This window comes from Sesamum indicum, linkage group LG10 (genome assembly GCF_026168435.1).
Source record: "Sesamum indicum cultivar Baizhima isolate 11 linkage group LG10, ASM2616843v1, whole genome shotgun sequence".
Taxonomy (NCBI): Eukaryota; Viridiplantae; Streptophyta; class Magnoliopsida; order Lamiales; family Pedaliaceae; genus Sesamum; species Sesamum indicum.
In genome coordinates this window covers 21,174,433-21,192,146 of record NC_142666.1, presented here as the reverse complement: position 1 = coordinate 21,192,146, position 17,714 = coordinate 21,174,433, and the positions used below count along the sequence as shown (strand labels likewise).

Genomic DNA, 17,714 nt, shown 5'->3' with positions numbered 1-17,714 from the left:
GACTCTTACTCCTATTATTGTACTTTTTGTTAGGATTCCTAAAATTAGACCTACCTCTTACCGAGTTCACTTCATGATGATTATTACTAGGCCTATTTGTTTTTAGATCGATTTCTTTGCTTTTTAGGCCATTAACAACAATATCAAGACTAACGCTATCCCTACCATATTTAATAGCGGCTTTCACATCAGCATAGGTATCAGGTATGGCATTCAAGAGCACTATAGGAGAATACTCATCAATATTTTTATCACCAGTCAACTTTATATCTTGCACTAACTTAGTGAAATCATCAAGGTTTTCATCAATGGTTTTGGATAAATCGAGTTTGTATTTGAAAAACTTTTCAAGCAAGAACAGTTTACTCGGAAGCGAAACATCAGTGTAAAGATCCTCAAGTTTTTTCCATAAATCCCTAGCTGTGTCTTGTTTACCAACTTTTCTTAACACATTGTCAGACAAATTCAGAATTATAGAAGAATACGCATATTCGTCATTTTCTAGAGCCTTTTCTTCAGAAATGGAATCAGAGTACTTACCATCAATGGACTTAAAAACCTTTTGTTGAATAAGAATTCCCTTCATTTTTTGTTGCCAAATTGAAAAATCACTTTTACCATCAAAAGGTTGCAAATTGTATCCGGCCATTGAAAAAAGGATTTTTCAGAAAAACGGTTTTAAGGGAAAAAGGTTTCTCAGAAAAATTTTATTATTGCAGCGGTTTGTAAACAGGTAACACAGCAAAGATCTTTAAGCAGATATGAATAGCACAGATTTCTCAAAGATTATGACAACACACCAAGGAAATTTGTCTCAGAAAATCGGAGCAGAGTATAGACAGCGATAGTCAACAGTGAGTCAAGCACAAAGCAGAGGTAATACGGTATATCCAGAGTTTCACAATGTATAGGTATCACAGTTCACCAAGAACAGGCACACAGCAGAATTTTAATTTGAGACCGAGATATCCACAGAAATTCAAGCACCAAGCAGAAATAACCAGTATATCAAGATTTCAAGACAGTGAATAATAATGAGATAACCGCAACAGTTAATATCAAAAGCAGAATAGAAACCGAGGCCTCTCCAGCCTGACACCCAGTCCAGATACCCGACGACCTCAGGGGTCCGGCCAGGAGGGTAATCAGGGGGAACAAGCACCTCGCACACGGATAATATGAGAGATAGTATAACTGAAAAAAAAAATGCGAAAACTTAAAAGGAGGGGTTTCAGCAAGTTTACCACCACCGGAGCGTTTGACGGATCGGAAGAGTGGCTCTGATACCACTGTTGGGTGGTAATCAGACGCTCCTATCTCAACTATTACAAGCGATTGGAGTACGAAACTCCTTAATAAATTACAGACCGAATATTACAGAATAATAGTAGAAGTAAGAACAGAAATCAACAGTGAAGTAACAAAGCAAAATGATAGAGATAATCGGCTCAGATTAACCTGATCCAACAATAAGGGGTAATCGGACACAAAAGTTCCGTACCCGAGAGAGACCGACCCACGGTAACACCAAGGAACCTCTCAGGACCCGACCACAACACCCACAATCACTCGGTGTCTCTATCTCACAGTCACGAAGACTTTCAAGCTTTTACTGTTCTCACGAAGGGACAAGCACACCACTCCTTTTTCCGGTAGTTTTCTGTTCGGTGTCGAAGGAGAGGAGACGACGTCTCATTTATAGGGTCGGACGTGATGGAGGAGAAGGAAGGCTTCGGTCACCTTCCTAAAACCATCACGTTGGTTAAGGAAGGGAGCCATGAATCGCGGCAAGGAGAAGGAAACAGAATCACAGAGAAAAGGGAGGAAGGAGACGACTGTCGGCGCAAGTGAGAGAGGGAAAGACAAGAGTGATTTAGGGTTCAGCCAAAAAACCTTTAAGTAGTGGGTTCGTGGGTCGGGTTCTCGGGTCGGGTTCTTGGGCTGCCGAAGTGGGCCGGCTCTTTCACTTGGGCCACCGAGAATTACTAACACAATATATAATATATCAGTCAAAAGTATTTACTAATTACTAAATAGTGTGGATATATTATTAACCGTTAGTATCGTAATTAAATCGGTAATTAATGTAAACCACATATATATTAATTTCCAGTAGATAGTAGTAATAGTGAATTGAAAACCAAAGTAACTTAAAAGAAATATTCCTAAAATTGTAGATTTAATTACTAGCATGAGGGTACTGAATTCAAACTGGTTTTTCTCAACTAAATTAAGGGCTGGACGGCAAACAGCTCGATCCACCACGTCCATGGATTTGCATGCATGAATGGATCTCCTCATCATCCCTACAATCTCTCACAGCCTTCCCTTTCTTTCTTCACTAATTTTTGTTTTCACCTCTCAAACACCTACCTATAAATACCTTTCCAATCATCCTCATATACATCACTCCATAAGTTTCAAGAAGAGTGTACTAATAAAATAGAAATAAGTAGAAGATAGAATAAAGAGAAAATAATCACCGAAAAATGGGTGACAAGATGAAGAAAATCGCTATGGCCAGCCTCTCGTCCATCCTCCTGGTGGCCATGGTCTTGCCCTTGGCGACTGGCGACAGTCCCACCAACTCCAACAAGGCGGCGCATGCCCTTTGCACCTCCGTGGACTACAAAATAACCTGTGAGAAGAGCCTGTCCGGTGCCAACAGCTCCGACCCTCAGGAGCTTATAAAAGTAGCGTTCAACCACGCCATCACAGACATCCAGGAGGCCATCAAGAACTCCACCCTATACAAACAAGCCGCCTTGGATCACAGAACCAAAGGGGCCCTTGAGGTGTGTGAAGAAGTGCTCGACACCTCCATCGACGACTTGAGGAGATCCTTTGACAGAGTCGGCAATTTAGACATCACCAAGCTCAAGCAGTACATCGAAGATGTCAAGGTATGGCTAAGTGGTGCCATCACCAACCATGAGACGTGCCTCGACGCCTTCCAGAACACCACAGGTGATACTGGAGAGAAAATGAAGAATCTGCTCCATTCTTCGGGCATGATGTTGAGCAATGGCCTGGCGATGGTGGGCGATATCTCCTCGATTTTTTCGTCCTTATCGCTGGGAGGATTCACTAGCCGAAGGCTCCTCGAGGAAGAAGGTAGCCTTGCATACGGTGTGGATCAAACGGACGGGGAAGACCCCAAGACTGCCTTTGATGGAAAAGTAACTGACGCTGCTGGTCCTCCTTCTTTCGTTGACGCTGAGGCCCGGAGGATAATGACAGCCAATGTGAATACGTTAAAGGCAAATATTGTGGTGGCGCAAGATGGGAGCGGTCAGTTTAAGACCATCACGGGAGCTATCAATTCCTTGCCAAAGAAGGGCGATGGCCCGTTCGTGATTCATGTAAAGGCTGGTTTTTACAAAGAGAATGTTATCTTTCCAAAGAAGGTTAACAACGTGGTGTTGATCGGAGACGGGCCATTGAAGACCAGAATCAGCGGCAGCAAGAACTACGTAGATGGAGTTCAAACCTTCCACACTGCCGTTCTTGGTCCGTTGATTCCAAATTGTCAATATTCAGGCTTCTTGATGGTTCCTAATCTTCGATCTGCCACACATTTCTTAATAATTGTGTTTTAAAAATATGCATTCTTCTTGTTGCAGGCGTGAATGGAGACGGGTTCATCGCCAAGGACATCGGCATCGAGAACACCGCCGGACCCATTAAGCACCAAGCAGTGGCCGTTCGTGTATCCGGCGACAAATCCATCTTTTACAACGTCCACATGAATAGCTTCCAGGACACTCTCTACGCCCACGCCTACCGTCAGTACTACCGCGACTGCACCATCACCGGTACCATTGACTTTATCTTCGGCGACGCTGCGGCCGTTTTCCAGAATTGCCAGATGATAGTCCGCAAGCCGTTGGCAAACCAGGGATGCATGGTCACAGCCCAAGGCCGCAAGGAACGCCGCAGCACTGGCGTCACGGTGATCCAGAACTGCCACATCTTGGCCGAGCCTGCGTTCCTCAGCACTAAACCTCCAGTGAAAGCTTACCTCGGACGTCCCTGGAAGCAGTTCTCCAGGACCATCATCATGCAAACCCTCATTGACGGGTTCATTGCACCAGAGGGGTGGGCACCGTGGGAAGGAAATTTTGCACTCGACACACTGTACTACGGGGAGTTCAAGAACCGTGGACCAGGGTCGGATATGTCGAGGAGGGTCAGATGGAAGGGCATCCAGACTATTACTCCAGCAATTGCTGAGAGCTTTACTCCCGGAAGACTGTTTGCAGGTGATGAATGGGTCAGACAATCCGGAGTTCCTTATGTTGCTGGCATGGTCTAGGTCTTCATGTGCTCTACCTGCTTATAATTTTGTCAGCTTTTGCTCGATGTAATTTTTAGTTTTGTCTAGAAAAAGAGTCCCGTCAACTTAATTCGACTCGACTCCATTAATAAGTAGCTCTAAGTTGGTCGTCCTCATATGTGACGGCATTTAGGATTAGAATCGATCAAGCTCATTTGTTTAATTCATAATTTTTTAATTGATTTTGTAAGAAGCTTCCATGTACTTTAACCTACGTGAGAATGAAATAGATTATATGTTATTTTAACTTGTTTTTTAATTTTTTCCATGAATATATATTATTTGAGTTTATTTCAAATCTTAAAAACATGCTATATAAGTATAAATGTTATGTTTGATTAAATAATTAATATTTATGAGTTTTTTGTCTTTTGTTCTGCATATATATTGATGGGTACGGCCTAAATAGGTTTGGTCCAAAAAGGAGTTATAGAGTCCAAATTGAGCCCATTAGTTCAAGAAGAGGGTAGCTCACCAGAAGGCCCACAGATCTGGCCTAGGGAGAACGCCTAATAAAATGCTTTTCAAACCTTAGACTCACATTCAATAACCAATTAGGACAGTTCAGGAGAAGGGAGGCACCCCCAATACTCGGTCCTCCTAAACCTAGATGAATTCCCCGTAGAATAGGAGTTTCCGCATGCAGGGAGTCCTACCCCAGGCAAAGGCGTGTTGTTGCAAGATGATTAGTTGGAGATAAGGTCACATAATGCTTTATCCACATGTATCTCGTGCCCATTTTCGAGAATACAAGTAGTATGCAGAGTCCTAACAAAAGGGGATGCCCCCTTTATTTATACAGGTGCAGTCCCCCAATAGGGATACATTTCAAAATCCGGAAAATTGTTCTCTACTCTAGCTTTAGCTATCAAATTACACTCTGATTATAATTTCTTCTACAAATTTCTTAATCATATCTGGATTCTTATTATAATTTATTTTTATGATTATTTATTCCTAAATTCGAGACTAATTTGAACGTCGGATTGCTAACGTGTTGTTTTCCAGGTGCCATATTTCAAGTTCTTTTGTTTGATCAGCCCAAGTCCATCATCAAGGTCCAGACTTATTAGATCCATGCTAAAAACGCACGTATCAAGTGGCGCCATTTATGGAAAACTTTGAGTTGAATACGTGAGTTACCATGAAAACCCCCAGCAATCCCGCAAACAAGCAAAAGGCTGTGGAGGCACTTGATAACAATTAGGCTTTGAAAGTCATTGCAGGAACATCTCTAACCCCGATTAGTGGATGATTTGCCCCAACACTCCCTCGGAAGGATAGCGGCACTAAGCTGATTTATCTCTAAATCAGCAGAAAAAAAGGCTGCATTTCTTCAAAATCTTTCGAAAAGTGAAAGATTTTAAGTGGGATGACTCCTGCCAACAAACTTTTAAGAACCTCAAACAATATCTAGCAGGGACTCCCCTGTTGGTGAAGCCTTCCCCAAGGGATATCCTTTATGTCTACCTGTCAACCACCCCTCAAGCAATCAGCTCCATGCTGATTCGTGAAGAGAAAGGAAAACAAAAGCCGATCTATTATGTCAACAAGGTCCTCAATGGAGCATAATGATGGTACACCCTCATAGAAAAGATGGCCCTCACGTTGGCACCACTTCCAGGAGATTGCACCCGTATCCTCTCTCGCATCCTATCGGAGTGAAGACCAACTTACCCTTAAAACAAACGCTAGGCAAACCAGATACCTCAGAGCGATTGGTGAAATGGGCGGTGGAACTAAGAGAATATGACATCTCATACCTACCCAGAACCACCATCAAGGCTTAGGCCCTGGCCGATTTTGTCTCTAAGATTATAGGAACATCTGAAAATGATACTCCATAAGCTGAGGAATGGCTGTTACACATGGATCGGTCATCTACCTTCCAATGCAGTGGCGTAGGCATGGTCCTGACCTCACCTTAAGGAAAAGACTCGGAGTTCGCTGTTAAATTTGGATTCAAAACCTCCAAAAATGAAGCTAAATACAAAGCACTCATGACGTGACTCAAAATGGCGCATGACGTAAGAACCAAATATGTAATAGCCTATTCGGATTCCCAGTTGATTGTAAAGCAAATAGAAGGCTCCTATGAAGCCAAGGAAGAGAATATGATCTAGTATCTCAAACAGATGGCAGAACTCAAAACATGTTTCAAGAGTTTTTCAAATCATTCAGATTCCAAGAGAGGAAAACATGAAAGCTGACTGTCTCTCTAAATTAGCCAACACCCTAGAGGATTTTAGAACAAGACGTATCACCATACAATACCTCCCTCAACCAAGGGCCCCCAGTCTGCATTCAAGCTGTGTCCTCCTCGAACGACTAGAGGGTCCCCGTCATCCAATGGTTGGAAGAAGAACTTCTCTAGGGCGACAGGTGGGAGGCTGCCAGGCTTAAGGCCTGAGCTTCTCGTTTCCTATTGCAAGTGGTCCCTCTATAAGAAATCTTTCATCTGCTCAGATGCCTATCTCTACCAGAAGGGGTCCTTGTTTTAAAAGAAATACATAGCGGTTGTTGTGGAGCACATGCAGGCATCTGGATGCTTGTCAACAAAGCACTACGGGCAGGGTATTTCTAGCCGTAACATCATTTGTCGCTTTAGACTCCCTCAAAAAATAATCTCAAACAACAGTCGACAATTCCAAGGCCACAAAATACAATACTAGTGTAAGGGTTTGCATATCAAGCAGAGATTCACATCAGTAGCACACACCCAAGCCAACAGACAAGTAGAGGTCACAAACCGAATACTTGTTCAAAGGATTAAAAGACGTTTAGAATAAGTTGGAGAAAATTGGACGGAGGAGCTAACCAGTGTCTTATGAGCATATCGCACAATCCCTAGAGAATCTACAGGAGAAAGGCCCTTCACCATGGTATATGGGACCAAAGCAATCATCCCAGTGGAGTTGGGGGTACCCTCCCATAGAATCCTACGCTTCTTAGAAGAAAATAACAAGGAATTGCTGAAAGAAAACTTGGACCTCATCGAAGAACTGAGGAAAAAAGCTTTCATTCGAATCCAAAGCTATAAAAGCACAATGATTAATGCTCATAGTATAAGAGTGAAGACACGAAGCCTTCAAGTAGGTGACATTGTGTTACGGAGGGTAGATACATTGAGACCTGTGGGAAAACTGGACCCCACCTGGGCCCTTCAAGGTCACAGCAATATTAGGACAAGGTGCTTATGAATTAGAAGACCTTGAAGGACGTCCGATATCACGACCATGGAATATTCATAACCTCAAAAGATACTACTCATGAAAAAGGTTACCCCTATTATACACTAAACATTCTACAATAAGTCCTCCTAAAGGATCCCCCTAAAGTTGTCCTCTCGTAAGGCATCATACAATAAGTCCTCCTAAAAGACCTACAGATATCCTCCTACAGGGCATCCCAACAATAAGTCCTCCTGAAGGATCCCTTCCAAAAATGTCTTCCTGCAGGGCGTTCTCCCATAGGCTCTCTAGAAGGGCCCTTTCTAAATAATTGTTCTCCCGAGAGACATCCCCCAATGAGTCATCCCATAAGGACTCCCTTTACTAAGTCTACCTCTATTGACGCTCTTCTCGAATAAGGTATGATTCATTACATTTGTCAAAATAAGGCATAAATTTTGTCGATGAGTAAGCCCTATCAAAATTCACGCAGGCTTCCATCGCTAAAGGGACCTCTTAAGGCTCCCATCCTAAGCCCTCATTTACTTTATACTTCATTATTTTTTTATAAATATATATTTTGTAATATACTGTTCAAACACTCGCTTACAAAAAGGGTTAAGGACACATCCTGTAAGGAAAAAATGAAGGAACCAGTCCACTCAAAGAATGTAAGGAGGACCTTAGGAAACACCAGTCAAGAAGAATGACAACAATCTCTGATCAAGTAGCATAGTGGAGGCTCCTTCCATGAAAAAGAAGGCACAAAGAGCCTTCTATTCAGAGAGGTTTTGGTGACATTCCTCCAAAAAGGTAAGGGGGGACCCCTCATCAGAACAAAATCTACAGATATCAACACACCAAGAACATAGCCTTATTCCCTAATGTGAATAGCAAATATGAAAGCAGGAACCATCAAATCGCATTACCAGACCCTTGGCCTAAAACACGGCTAGGGGGGAATTAAAAATATCCCAATGGAGCAAAAAATTAAATTATTTTCAATGGGGATAACAGGCAAAGCAAAGAAAATAAATTATTTTCAACCAACAGTCACAATACATCAATTTTTCTCTCCACAAGCGGGGTCTTCCACTTCTTCTCAAGAGGAGTATCGGCAGCAGATGAAGTGGCGACAGGAGGAGTTGTATCACTAGCTTGAGAGGGTCCCTCTTTCTTCCCTTCGGAAGCACACTCTCTCTGGAGATCCCTTGTTGTGGCATCAATTGCTGCTTTATATGGCGGACTCCTTACTTCTGCCTCAGCTTCCCCCAGTAGATTGTCCAAATCTCGTTCTGCGAGACATTACAAAGGATCACTGTAGAGGCAAGAAAAATACAAACAGAAGAGGAAGAAGGAAACTAACCTGAGTCCGGGGGGAAGACTCCCTCTCCTTGGACGAAGGGTCTGGGAAAAGGATCAGGTGCATTATCTAAAGCAGTGACAAGGTTAAGGAAGGAGGGCTCATCTCCTGCATGGGGAATACCCTTGAGCCGGAAACTGCTCCTTGTAGGCCGAGAAGCCGTACTCGAAGAAGGACCCTGCTATCTTAGATACCTCCTGCTGGTACTCGAGGGACCCTTTAAAGTCCTTCAAACAACTCTCCCAGTAGGCCTCCAAGAAATTTTTGCCCTCTTCAGAATTAGAAAAGTCCATCACTGCCTTCTCCACTGCTCTCTTCATGATACCCTCGTGGCCGGCCGCTTCCTCCTTCAACTGCCTCATTTCTCTCTCCAATTGTTGGTAGTGCCCTATTATTTCCTTCTTAGTCTCTCTCAATTTAGCATTTTCATTTCCCAAACGCTCCAGCCTATCCTCTAGTTTGCGCTTCTGGGCGTCACTAGAAGGAATAGGGAAGGTTTCTTCAAGTATTTGGAACCAATCTTCTTCTTTAGTAGTGAAACATGAAAGATAAGGTGGACTTTAGAACCTGGGGGCAAGTCCAGCCTGTAAGCAACCTTCCCAATATTCACAGTCACCTTGTATGTTCTAAAGTATTTTGCTGTGAGCTTCAATTTCCTTCTAAGTGAGACTAAAGTATGTCTGTATGGTTGTAACTTTAGAAACACCTCATCTCCCACTTCAAATTCTCTTTATGATCTCTTCTTATCAGCATAAATTTTCATTCTTCGTTGAGCTTGGTGGAGTTTAACCCTTAGCAGTTGGATCACTTTGACTCTTTCCTTTATCAATTCCTCAACTTCAGTACGGTGATTCTAAAGATAAGGACCCAAGGTTAACTGATGGGAAAGATAACCACAGAGGGCTTGGAATGGTGTGGCTTTCAATCCTTTATCGAAGTTGGTGTTGAACCAATATTCGGGTAAAGTTAACCATTGAGCCCACTTTTTGGGTTGATGGCACATGCACCTTAGATAGTTTTTCAAGCACTGATTTACCCTCTCTATTTGTTCATCACTCTGAGGGTGGTAGGATGAGGACATGTCCAAGGATACCCCAGAAAGTGTGAACAACTCCTTCCAGAAATGGATGGTAAATACCATGTCTCTATCTCTCACTATGCTAACTGGAAGCCCATATAACTTGTATATGCTATCAAAGACGACCTTGGCAACAATTGTAGCTGCGTAAGGGTGTTTGAGTGCTGTGGAGTGAGAGTACTTTGTCAGTCTGTCAACAATTACTAGGATAGAGTTTTTTCCTTCAAAGTTAGGTAGCCCACGATGAAATCCATGGATATACAAGACCATGTTTGCTTTGGGATAAGCAATGGCTGCAACAACCCAAGATAGAGGTTGTTTTCATGCTTAGATCTTTTTCAAGTTTCACACTTCTGAACATCTTGCTTCGTTACAGGCCAGTAGAACAATGGTTTAATCCTTTGATAAGTGCCATTAACCCAAGAGTGCCCTCCCAATGCTGAGACATGCAGTGATTTGATAATCTTGCTCCTGACACCTCCATGGCTCCCTACACACACTTTACCCCCCCCCCCCCTTCCTTACCAAACCTGGTTTATAAACATAATCAAGGTAAAACATAGCATCCGAAGATTTGGCTTGAATTATTGTTTGAAACAAGGTATTCCCTCATAGCTAGGCTGCACTTCCTATATCCATAGAGGAATTTGAGCACTGATGGCATTAGAAGAGAATTTAGTTCCCTCATGTTCCACTCTTGAAAAGGCATCTACACCTCTGGTTACTGCACTTCATAGTTAAGCCCCAATAATTTAGTTACCTATTTTTGCTGCAACATGGAGTCAACTCTTTGATATAATATGTGTTTTAAGCTCTTTTGATCTATTTTGACAATGAAGTGATTATCCTGTAGGTAATGCCTCCACTTTGTGACAGCTAGGAGCAGTGCTAGGAACTCCTTTTCATAAATAGACAAGCCCATATTCTTTGTGCATAGAGCCTCGCTAAGGTAAGCAATAGGTTTACCTCCTTGCATCAAAACAACCCCAATCCCTTTTCCACAAGCATCAGTTTCAACTGTGAAAGGTTGAGAGAAATCTGGCATAGCTAACACATGTGTTCTAGTCGTTATTTCCTTAAGATGATTGAAGACCCTTTCAGCTTCTGAATTCCACTCAAAGCCATCTTTCTTGAGTAAAGTTGTTAAACGTTTGCTGATTGCACCATACCCTTTGATAAATTTTCTATAATACCCAATGAGCCCTAAGAACCCTCTGAGTACCTTGATAGTGGGTGAGAGTTGGCCATTTAAGCATGCTCCCAATCCTCTGGGGATCAGTAGCTACACCTTCTCATGATATAATATGTCCTATGTACTCTATCTTCAATAGTTGCACCTTCCCATGATAATATCTTCAGAACGAAACCTTGCATTTTAGTTAGGTCGGGCCAATATTTAGTTTTCTCCTCATTAATAAGTAAAATACAACTCACATTTTGAAAATGTATAAAGAGCAATTAAAAAAATGTTGATGTGGGAAATAATTACCATAGTTTTACTTTGTGGTGCCTGATATATATATATATATATATATAATCTTGTAGAGGAGAATTTGATTGTGTTGTTGTGACATTGAGATTACATGTATATATATTCAATAGGAGCTGGATTGTGGTGCATATTTATGTATAAATAAATAAGGTTTACACCAAATAAGATAATTAGAGGAGATACAGTGGTAGTACCGCTAGAAGGTGCTACAATATTAGTTTTTGAAGTTCAATAGCAAAGTCCAACCAAAATTAGTCTAAGATATCATCATGCCAAATAAACCCAACACTAGCAGGCGATGAAATCACAAGTCCAATCAACCTAGCTAGCGCTACCCTCGACCTACTAGTGAGACAACTATAAATTTATGCCCAATTACAACTAAGGGCCCATCTATCACAATGAACACATCAGTCATATTGTACAAATTATAAAAGTACATCAGCATGGATGACATGCCGTAACCACTGTCTTTAGTTTCACCTACTTCCCTACTGATGCGACAAATATTTTTCCTACTGAGTATGAACCCATATGACATGACAAACAACTAAAACAATTATATAATAATAAAATAGACATACCAAGAAATTCAGAGATATATATCTTAAGATCCTCGACCGCCTCGCTGTTTCTCTCATCCTACGTACCCTTGTAAATTAGGGTGTAAGTAGATGAAGGATGTAATAAGTTTTCAATTGACTTTCACTGACTCTCAACTCGATCACACTCATTTTTCAACACAGTTATCCATATATAGGTTTTGCTATCATCATCTTCCACATGACTTTTTGTACAATTCAAAATTAAGTTTACTATTTTTTTACTATTTTACTTAGTGTGCCCATCTCATTTATTTTTAAAATACTTTAACAACTTTAGTATTAGAATACTAACTCGTATTTTACACATTACTTCTTCAATAATATTAAATACTCGGAAGATCGTTCAATTTATTTTGTAATACTGAACTCCAAATTTGTATCATGCATGAATAGAATATTATTGATAGAAAAACTATCAACAAATTATCATTTTAAAAAGAATATTAAGTCTTGAGAATAATTTAGTCAATATATAATATATCAGTCACAAGTATTTACTAATTACTAAGTAGTGTGGATATATTATGAACCGTTAGTATCGTAATTAAATTTGTAATTAATGTAAACCACATATATATTAATTTCCACTAGCTAGTAGTAATAGTGAATTGAAAATCAAAGTAACTTAAAAGAAATATTCCTAAAATCATTGGAGTACTGAATTCAAACTGGTTTTTGTCAACTGAATTAAGGGCTGGACGGCAAACAGCTCGATCCACCACGTCCATGGATTTGCATGCATGAATGGATCTCCTCATCATCCCTACAATCTCTCACAGCCTTCCCTTTCTTTCTTCACTAATTTCTGTTTTCACCTCTCAAACACCTACCTATAAATACCTTTCCAATCATCCTCATATACATCACTCCATAAGTTTCAAGAAGAGTGTACTAATAAAATAGAAATAAGTAGAAGATAGAATAAAGAGAAAATAATCACTGAAAAATGGGTGCCAAGATGAAGAAAATCGCTATGGCCAGCCTCTCGTCCGTCCTTCTGGTGGCCATGGTCTTGCCCTTGGCGACTGGCGATATTCCCACCATCTCAAACAAGGCGGCGCAAGCCCTTTGCACCTCCGTGGACTACAAAATAACCTGTGAGAAGAGCCTGTCCGATGCCCACAGCTCCAACCCTCAGGAGCTTATAAAAGTAGCGTTCAACCACGCCATCACAGACATCCAGGAGGCCATCAAGAACTCCACCCTATACAAACAAGCCGCCACGGATCACAGAACCAAAGGGGCCCTTGAGGTGTGTGAAGAAGTGCTCGACACCTCCATCGACGACCTGAGGAGATCCTTCGACAGAGTCGGCAATTTAGACATCACCAAGCTCAAGCAGTACATCGAAGATGTCAAGGTATGGCTTAGTGGTGCCATCACCAACCACGAGACGTGCCTTGACGCCTTTCAGAACACCACAGGTGATACTGGAGAGAAAATGAAGAATCTGCTCCATTCTTCGGGCATGATTTTGAGCAATGGCCTGGCGATGGTGGGCGATATCTCCTCGATTTTTTCGTCCTTATCGCTGGGAGGATTCACTAGCGGAAGGCTCCTCGAGGAAGAAGGTAGCCTTGCATACGGTGTGGATCAAACGGACGGGGAAGACCTCAAGACTGCCTTTGATGGAAAAGTAACAGATGCTGCTGGTCCTCCGCCTTTCGTTGACGCTGAGGCCCGGAGGATAATGACAGCCAATGTGAATACGTTAAAGGCAAATATTGTGGTGGCGCAAGATGGAAGCGGTCAGTTTAAGACCATCACGGGAGCTATCAACTCCTTGCCAAAGAAGGGCGATGGCCCGTTCGTGATTCATGTAAAGGCTGGTTTTTACAAAGAGAATGTTATCTTTCCAAAGAAGGTTAACAACGTAGTGTTGATCGGAGACGGGCCATTGAAGACCAGAATCAGCGGCAGCAAGAACTACGTAGATGGAGTTCAAACCTTCCACACTGCCGTTCTTGGTCAGTTGATTCCAACTTGTCAATATTCAGTCTTCTTGATGGTCCCTAATCTTTGATCTGCCACACATTTCTTAATAATTGTGTTTCAAAAATATGCATTCTTCTTGTTGCAGGCGTGAATGGAGACGGGTTCATCGCCAAGGACATCGGCATCGAGAACACCGCCGGGCCCATTAAGCACCAAGCAGTGGCCGTTCGCGTATCCGGCGACAAATCCATCTTTTACAACGTCCACATGAATGGCTTCCAGGACACTCTCTACGCCCACGCCTACCGTCAGTACTACCGCGACTGCACCATCACCGGTACCATTGACTTTATCTTCGGCGACGCTGCGGCCGTTTTTCAGAATTGCCAGATGATAGTCCGCAAGCCGTTGGCAAACCAGGGATGCATGGTCACAGCCCAAGGCCGCAAGGAACGCCGCAGCACTGGCGTCACGGTGATCCAGAACTGCCACATCTTGGCCGAGCCTGCGTTCCTCAGCACTACACCTCCACTGAAAGCTTACCTCGGACGTCCCTGGAAGCAGTTCTCCAGGACCATCATCATGCAAACCCTCATTGACGGGTTCATTGCACCAGAGGGGTGGGCACCGTGGCAAGGAAATTTTGCACTAGACACACTGTACTACGGGGAGTTCAAGAACCGTGGACCAGGGTCGGATATGTCGAGGAGGGTCAGATGGAAGGGCATCCAGACTATTACTCCAGCAATTGCTGACAGCTTTACTCCCGGAAGACTGTTTGCAGGTGATGAATGGGTCAGACAATCTGGAGTTCCTTATGTTGCTGGCATGGTCTAGGTCTTCATGTGCTCTACCTGCTTATAATTTTGTCAGCTTTTGCTCGATGTAATTTTTAATTTTGTCTAAAAAAAGAGTCCCGTCAACTTAATTTGACTGACTCCATTAATAAGTAGCTCTAAGTTCGTCGTCCTCATATGTGACGGCATTTAGGATTAGAATCGATCATAGCTCATTTGTTTAATTCATAATTTTCTAATTGATTTTGTAAGAAGCTTCTATGTACTTTAACCTACGTGAGAATGAAATAGATTATATTTTATTTTAACTTGTTTTTTTAATTTTTTCCATGAATATATATTATTTGAGTTTACTTCAAATCTTAAAAACGTGCTATATGATTAAATAATTAAGATTTATGATTTTTTTTTGTCTTTTCGTCTGCATATATAAATTACAATCGTAGGTTATTTTTATATAAGAAAAAAAAACCAACTATATATATATATATATGGTAATTTGGGTATTTTAGTTAATTATGCAAATGATACAAAGGAAACATGGATGGCACGTTGCATCTGGGGGGGTGTACGTTGTGCTGATGGAGGGATACAATTGAACATTGACCACGGATTTTGACTTTCTGTAGCCGCCTATTGGGTACCACCACCACATGGTGTCTGTGGGAGTTATGGGCAAGAAAGGTAAATTCATTCCCCCTCCACCCCTCATAAAATTCAATAAATATAAACTTAGTGTTGTTTGTATCCATTTTTATTTTGAGTTTTCTAATTTTATTGTTTGATTTATTGTACATTTAGTCAACAATATTCTAAATTACATAAGTTTCAAATAGAAATATATAATAACTTTATCCGTACAGTCAAATACACTACATGATCAACAAAAAATGATATCTGTAAAAACAAAATATCAATTAATAAATTTAAAATTATCACTAAGAATGTATAATTTTTATTTTTTATTAATTATATTTAGCGACGATATAAAAATATTTTTTTTTTTGAAGTGATATCACCAAATTCAAATATTCTTTAAATTACTAAAATGATAGTGTAGTCCTTTTCAAGTAGAGAGAATGTTTAAGGCAATGCATTTCGAGGTACCTTCCTGCCCAATTATAAGTGTACCTATTTAACGTTTTTCTATTTATATATATATGGAATCTTTAATAATATTTCAACATGAAAAACACCCCCACACTTATGGAGACATCATACTTTATTTTTTTTTTTTTAGTGGTAATTACATCCATCCCATACTTACAATAATATTTCATATGTTTGTTTTAGTAAAGTTATTAATAGAAAAAATAAATGTTCAATTTAGTAATTAAGAACATAATTATTGATTCATACCCAATAATTAAAAATGTTTGTAATCATTAAATAATTAAAATTTTTAATTTAATGATAAATAGATAATTAATTTTTAACGGATGAATTTATTTATTAGATAATAATGAATGACAGATATATTAAATATAATTTAAAGAAGTAATAAATATATGAGAAAAAATTGTAATTTATATTTAAAAATAAAAAAAAGGAAAAATTAGAATATGTAAATAAAAGAAGAAAATAAAGTTTGTCTCACTGGATAACTTCATCCATATATTTTCCTATCTATTTATCTGTACAACAAATACTGCACTTTCCCTCTAAAAAGAAAAAAGAAAAAAGAAAATACCGCAGTCAAAACACAGCAGCGCCTACTCGGGATCTTATCCCTTCTCTTAGCGCGCCACGTGTCCGCTACGATACGTTTCGAAGCGCGATATTTCAACAATAGCCCCATGTCGTTTTCCCTGAAACTACATGGTTGCTTCCTCTTCACACCCTCGGTGTTTGAACCCGACCCGGTTCGCCACTCGACTCGCCGATCCCATTTTCCACGTCTAACTCGGCCGCGCCACTGCTCGTTCCCGACACGCAAGGCGTAGCTGGCCCCACCCCTGCCGGGGATTTTCTCCCCATGCTCAGAATTCTCTTCAAAGACAACAGCCGACTCGCCGGCGAACTCTGACTCAACTCGTTCTCCCATTCGGCCCTCCTCGGCGGCACGTCTATTCTCACCTCCACCAATTCCGGCCGTTTCCTCCGTCCTCCCGGCTGTGCAGAGTTACCATCCCCGTTCCCCTCCTCGTGTTGGCACGTGGCGCAGAGCCCTGACCCGGAACTGGAGCCCGGTTCCGACGAGTTCGGTTTCTGCACCGGTTGATTCGCCCTCACCTCAGTCGCCATCCGCTCCGCCACCTTTTCGACCGGGGAGCGGCAGAGGGGGCAGGTGGAGTGAGAACGGAACCACATGTCTATACACTCAATGTGAAAAGAGTGGTTGCATTTGGGCAGGAGCCGCACGATTTCCCTATCTTCGAACTCGGACAGACACACGGCGCACTCCACCGGCGGCTGCTCCGCCTTGAGGGAGTAAAGAAACACCGGAAGAGAATTAAGAACAGGAAGTTCGAGGCCGCGGTCCACGGCGGTCCCGGGGAGGCGGCTGTCGGCGTAGAGCACGATTTGGGTCCGGCTAATCCGGCGCTGGCGGCGACGCTCGAGCTGGCGGCGGCGAAGGCGGATGAGGTACCATCTAGCATAAAGATGGAGGCCCACCATGAAAATGACGACGGCGAAGAGCACAACAATGGCGCTGAGCATTATTTTACCACTCAAGGCATACCCTTTTCCGGGGTCAGTCTCAATACGCAGCTCCTGATGATCCGTGTCCCCCATGCACGAAAATTCAAAGAAAAGCAAAACCCTTGTTCAAATTTCAATAGAAAGAGAATTCTTGATGAGGAGAAGAACGGAAGGAGCAAATGGAGTTATATATGTGAAAAAAGAAAAAGGGGAGGAAATTTCTTGATGGTTTCAGTGAGAATTATAATGGTAAGGTGTTGACGTCAAGAAATTGGGTCCAACTTGAAACTGATAA

General features: G+C 41.7%; 3 protein-coding genes across 3 annotated transcripts; 2 read left to right on the top strand and 1 right to left on the bottom strand.

Annotated features, from left to right (window-relative positions):
- The first annotated feature begins 2,423 nt into the window (after positions 1 to 2,423).
- Positions 2,424 to 4,550, top strand: LOC105171552 (pectinesterase-like). Its single transcript, XM_011092703.3, has 2 exons — positions 2,424 to 3,510; positions 3,624 to 4,550. The coding sequence occupies exons 1-2, from the start codon at positions 2,490 to 2,492 to the stop codon at positions 4,313 to 4,315; spliced, it is 1,713 nt and encodes a 570-aa protein (XP_011091005.1). The 5' UTR covers positions 2,424 to 2,489; the 3' UTR covers positions 4,316 to 4,550.
- An 8,301-nt stretch (positions 4,551 to 12,851) lies between these two features.
- Positions 12,852 to 15,084, top strand: LOC105171551 (pectinesterase-like). The gene is made up of 2 exons (XM_020697146.2): positions 12,852 to 14,011; positions 14,125 to 15,084. The coding sequence occupies exons 1-2, from the start codon at positions 12,991 to 12,993 to the stop codon at positions 14,814 to 14,816; spliced, it is 1,713 nt and encodes a 570-aa protein (XP_020552805.2). The 5' UTR covers positions 12,852 to 12,990; the 3' UTR covers positions 14,817 to 15,084.
- A 1,199-nt stretch (positions 15,085 to 16,283) lies between these two features.
- LOC105171549 (RING-H2 finger protein ATL2) lies at positions 16,284 to 17,650 on the bottom strand. Its single transcript, XM_011092700.3, has one exon. The coding sequence runs from the start codon at positions 17,510 to 17,512 to the stop codon at positions 16,610 to 16,612; it is 903 nt and encodes a 300-aa protein (XP_011091002.1). The 5' UTR covers positions 17,513 to 17,650; the 3' UTR covers positions 16,284 to 16,609.
- Positions 17,651 to 17,714: the final 64 nt, after the last annotated feature.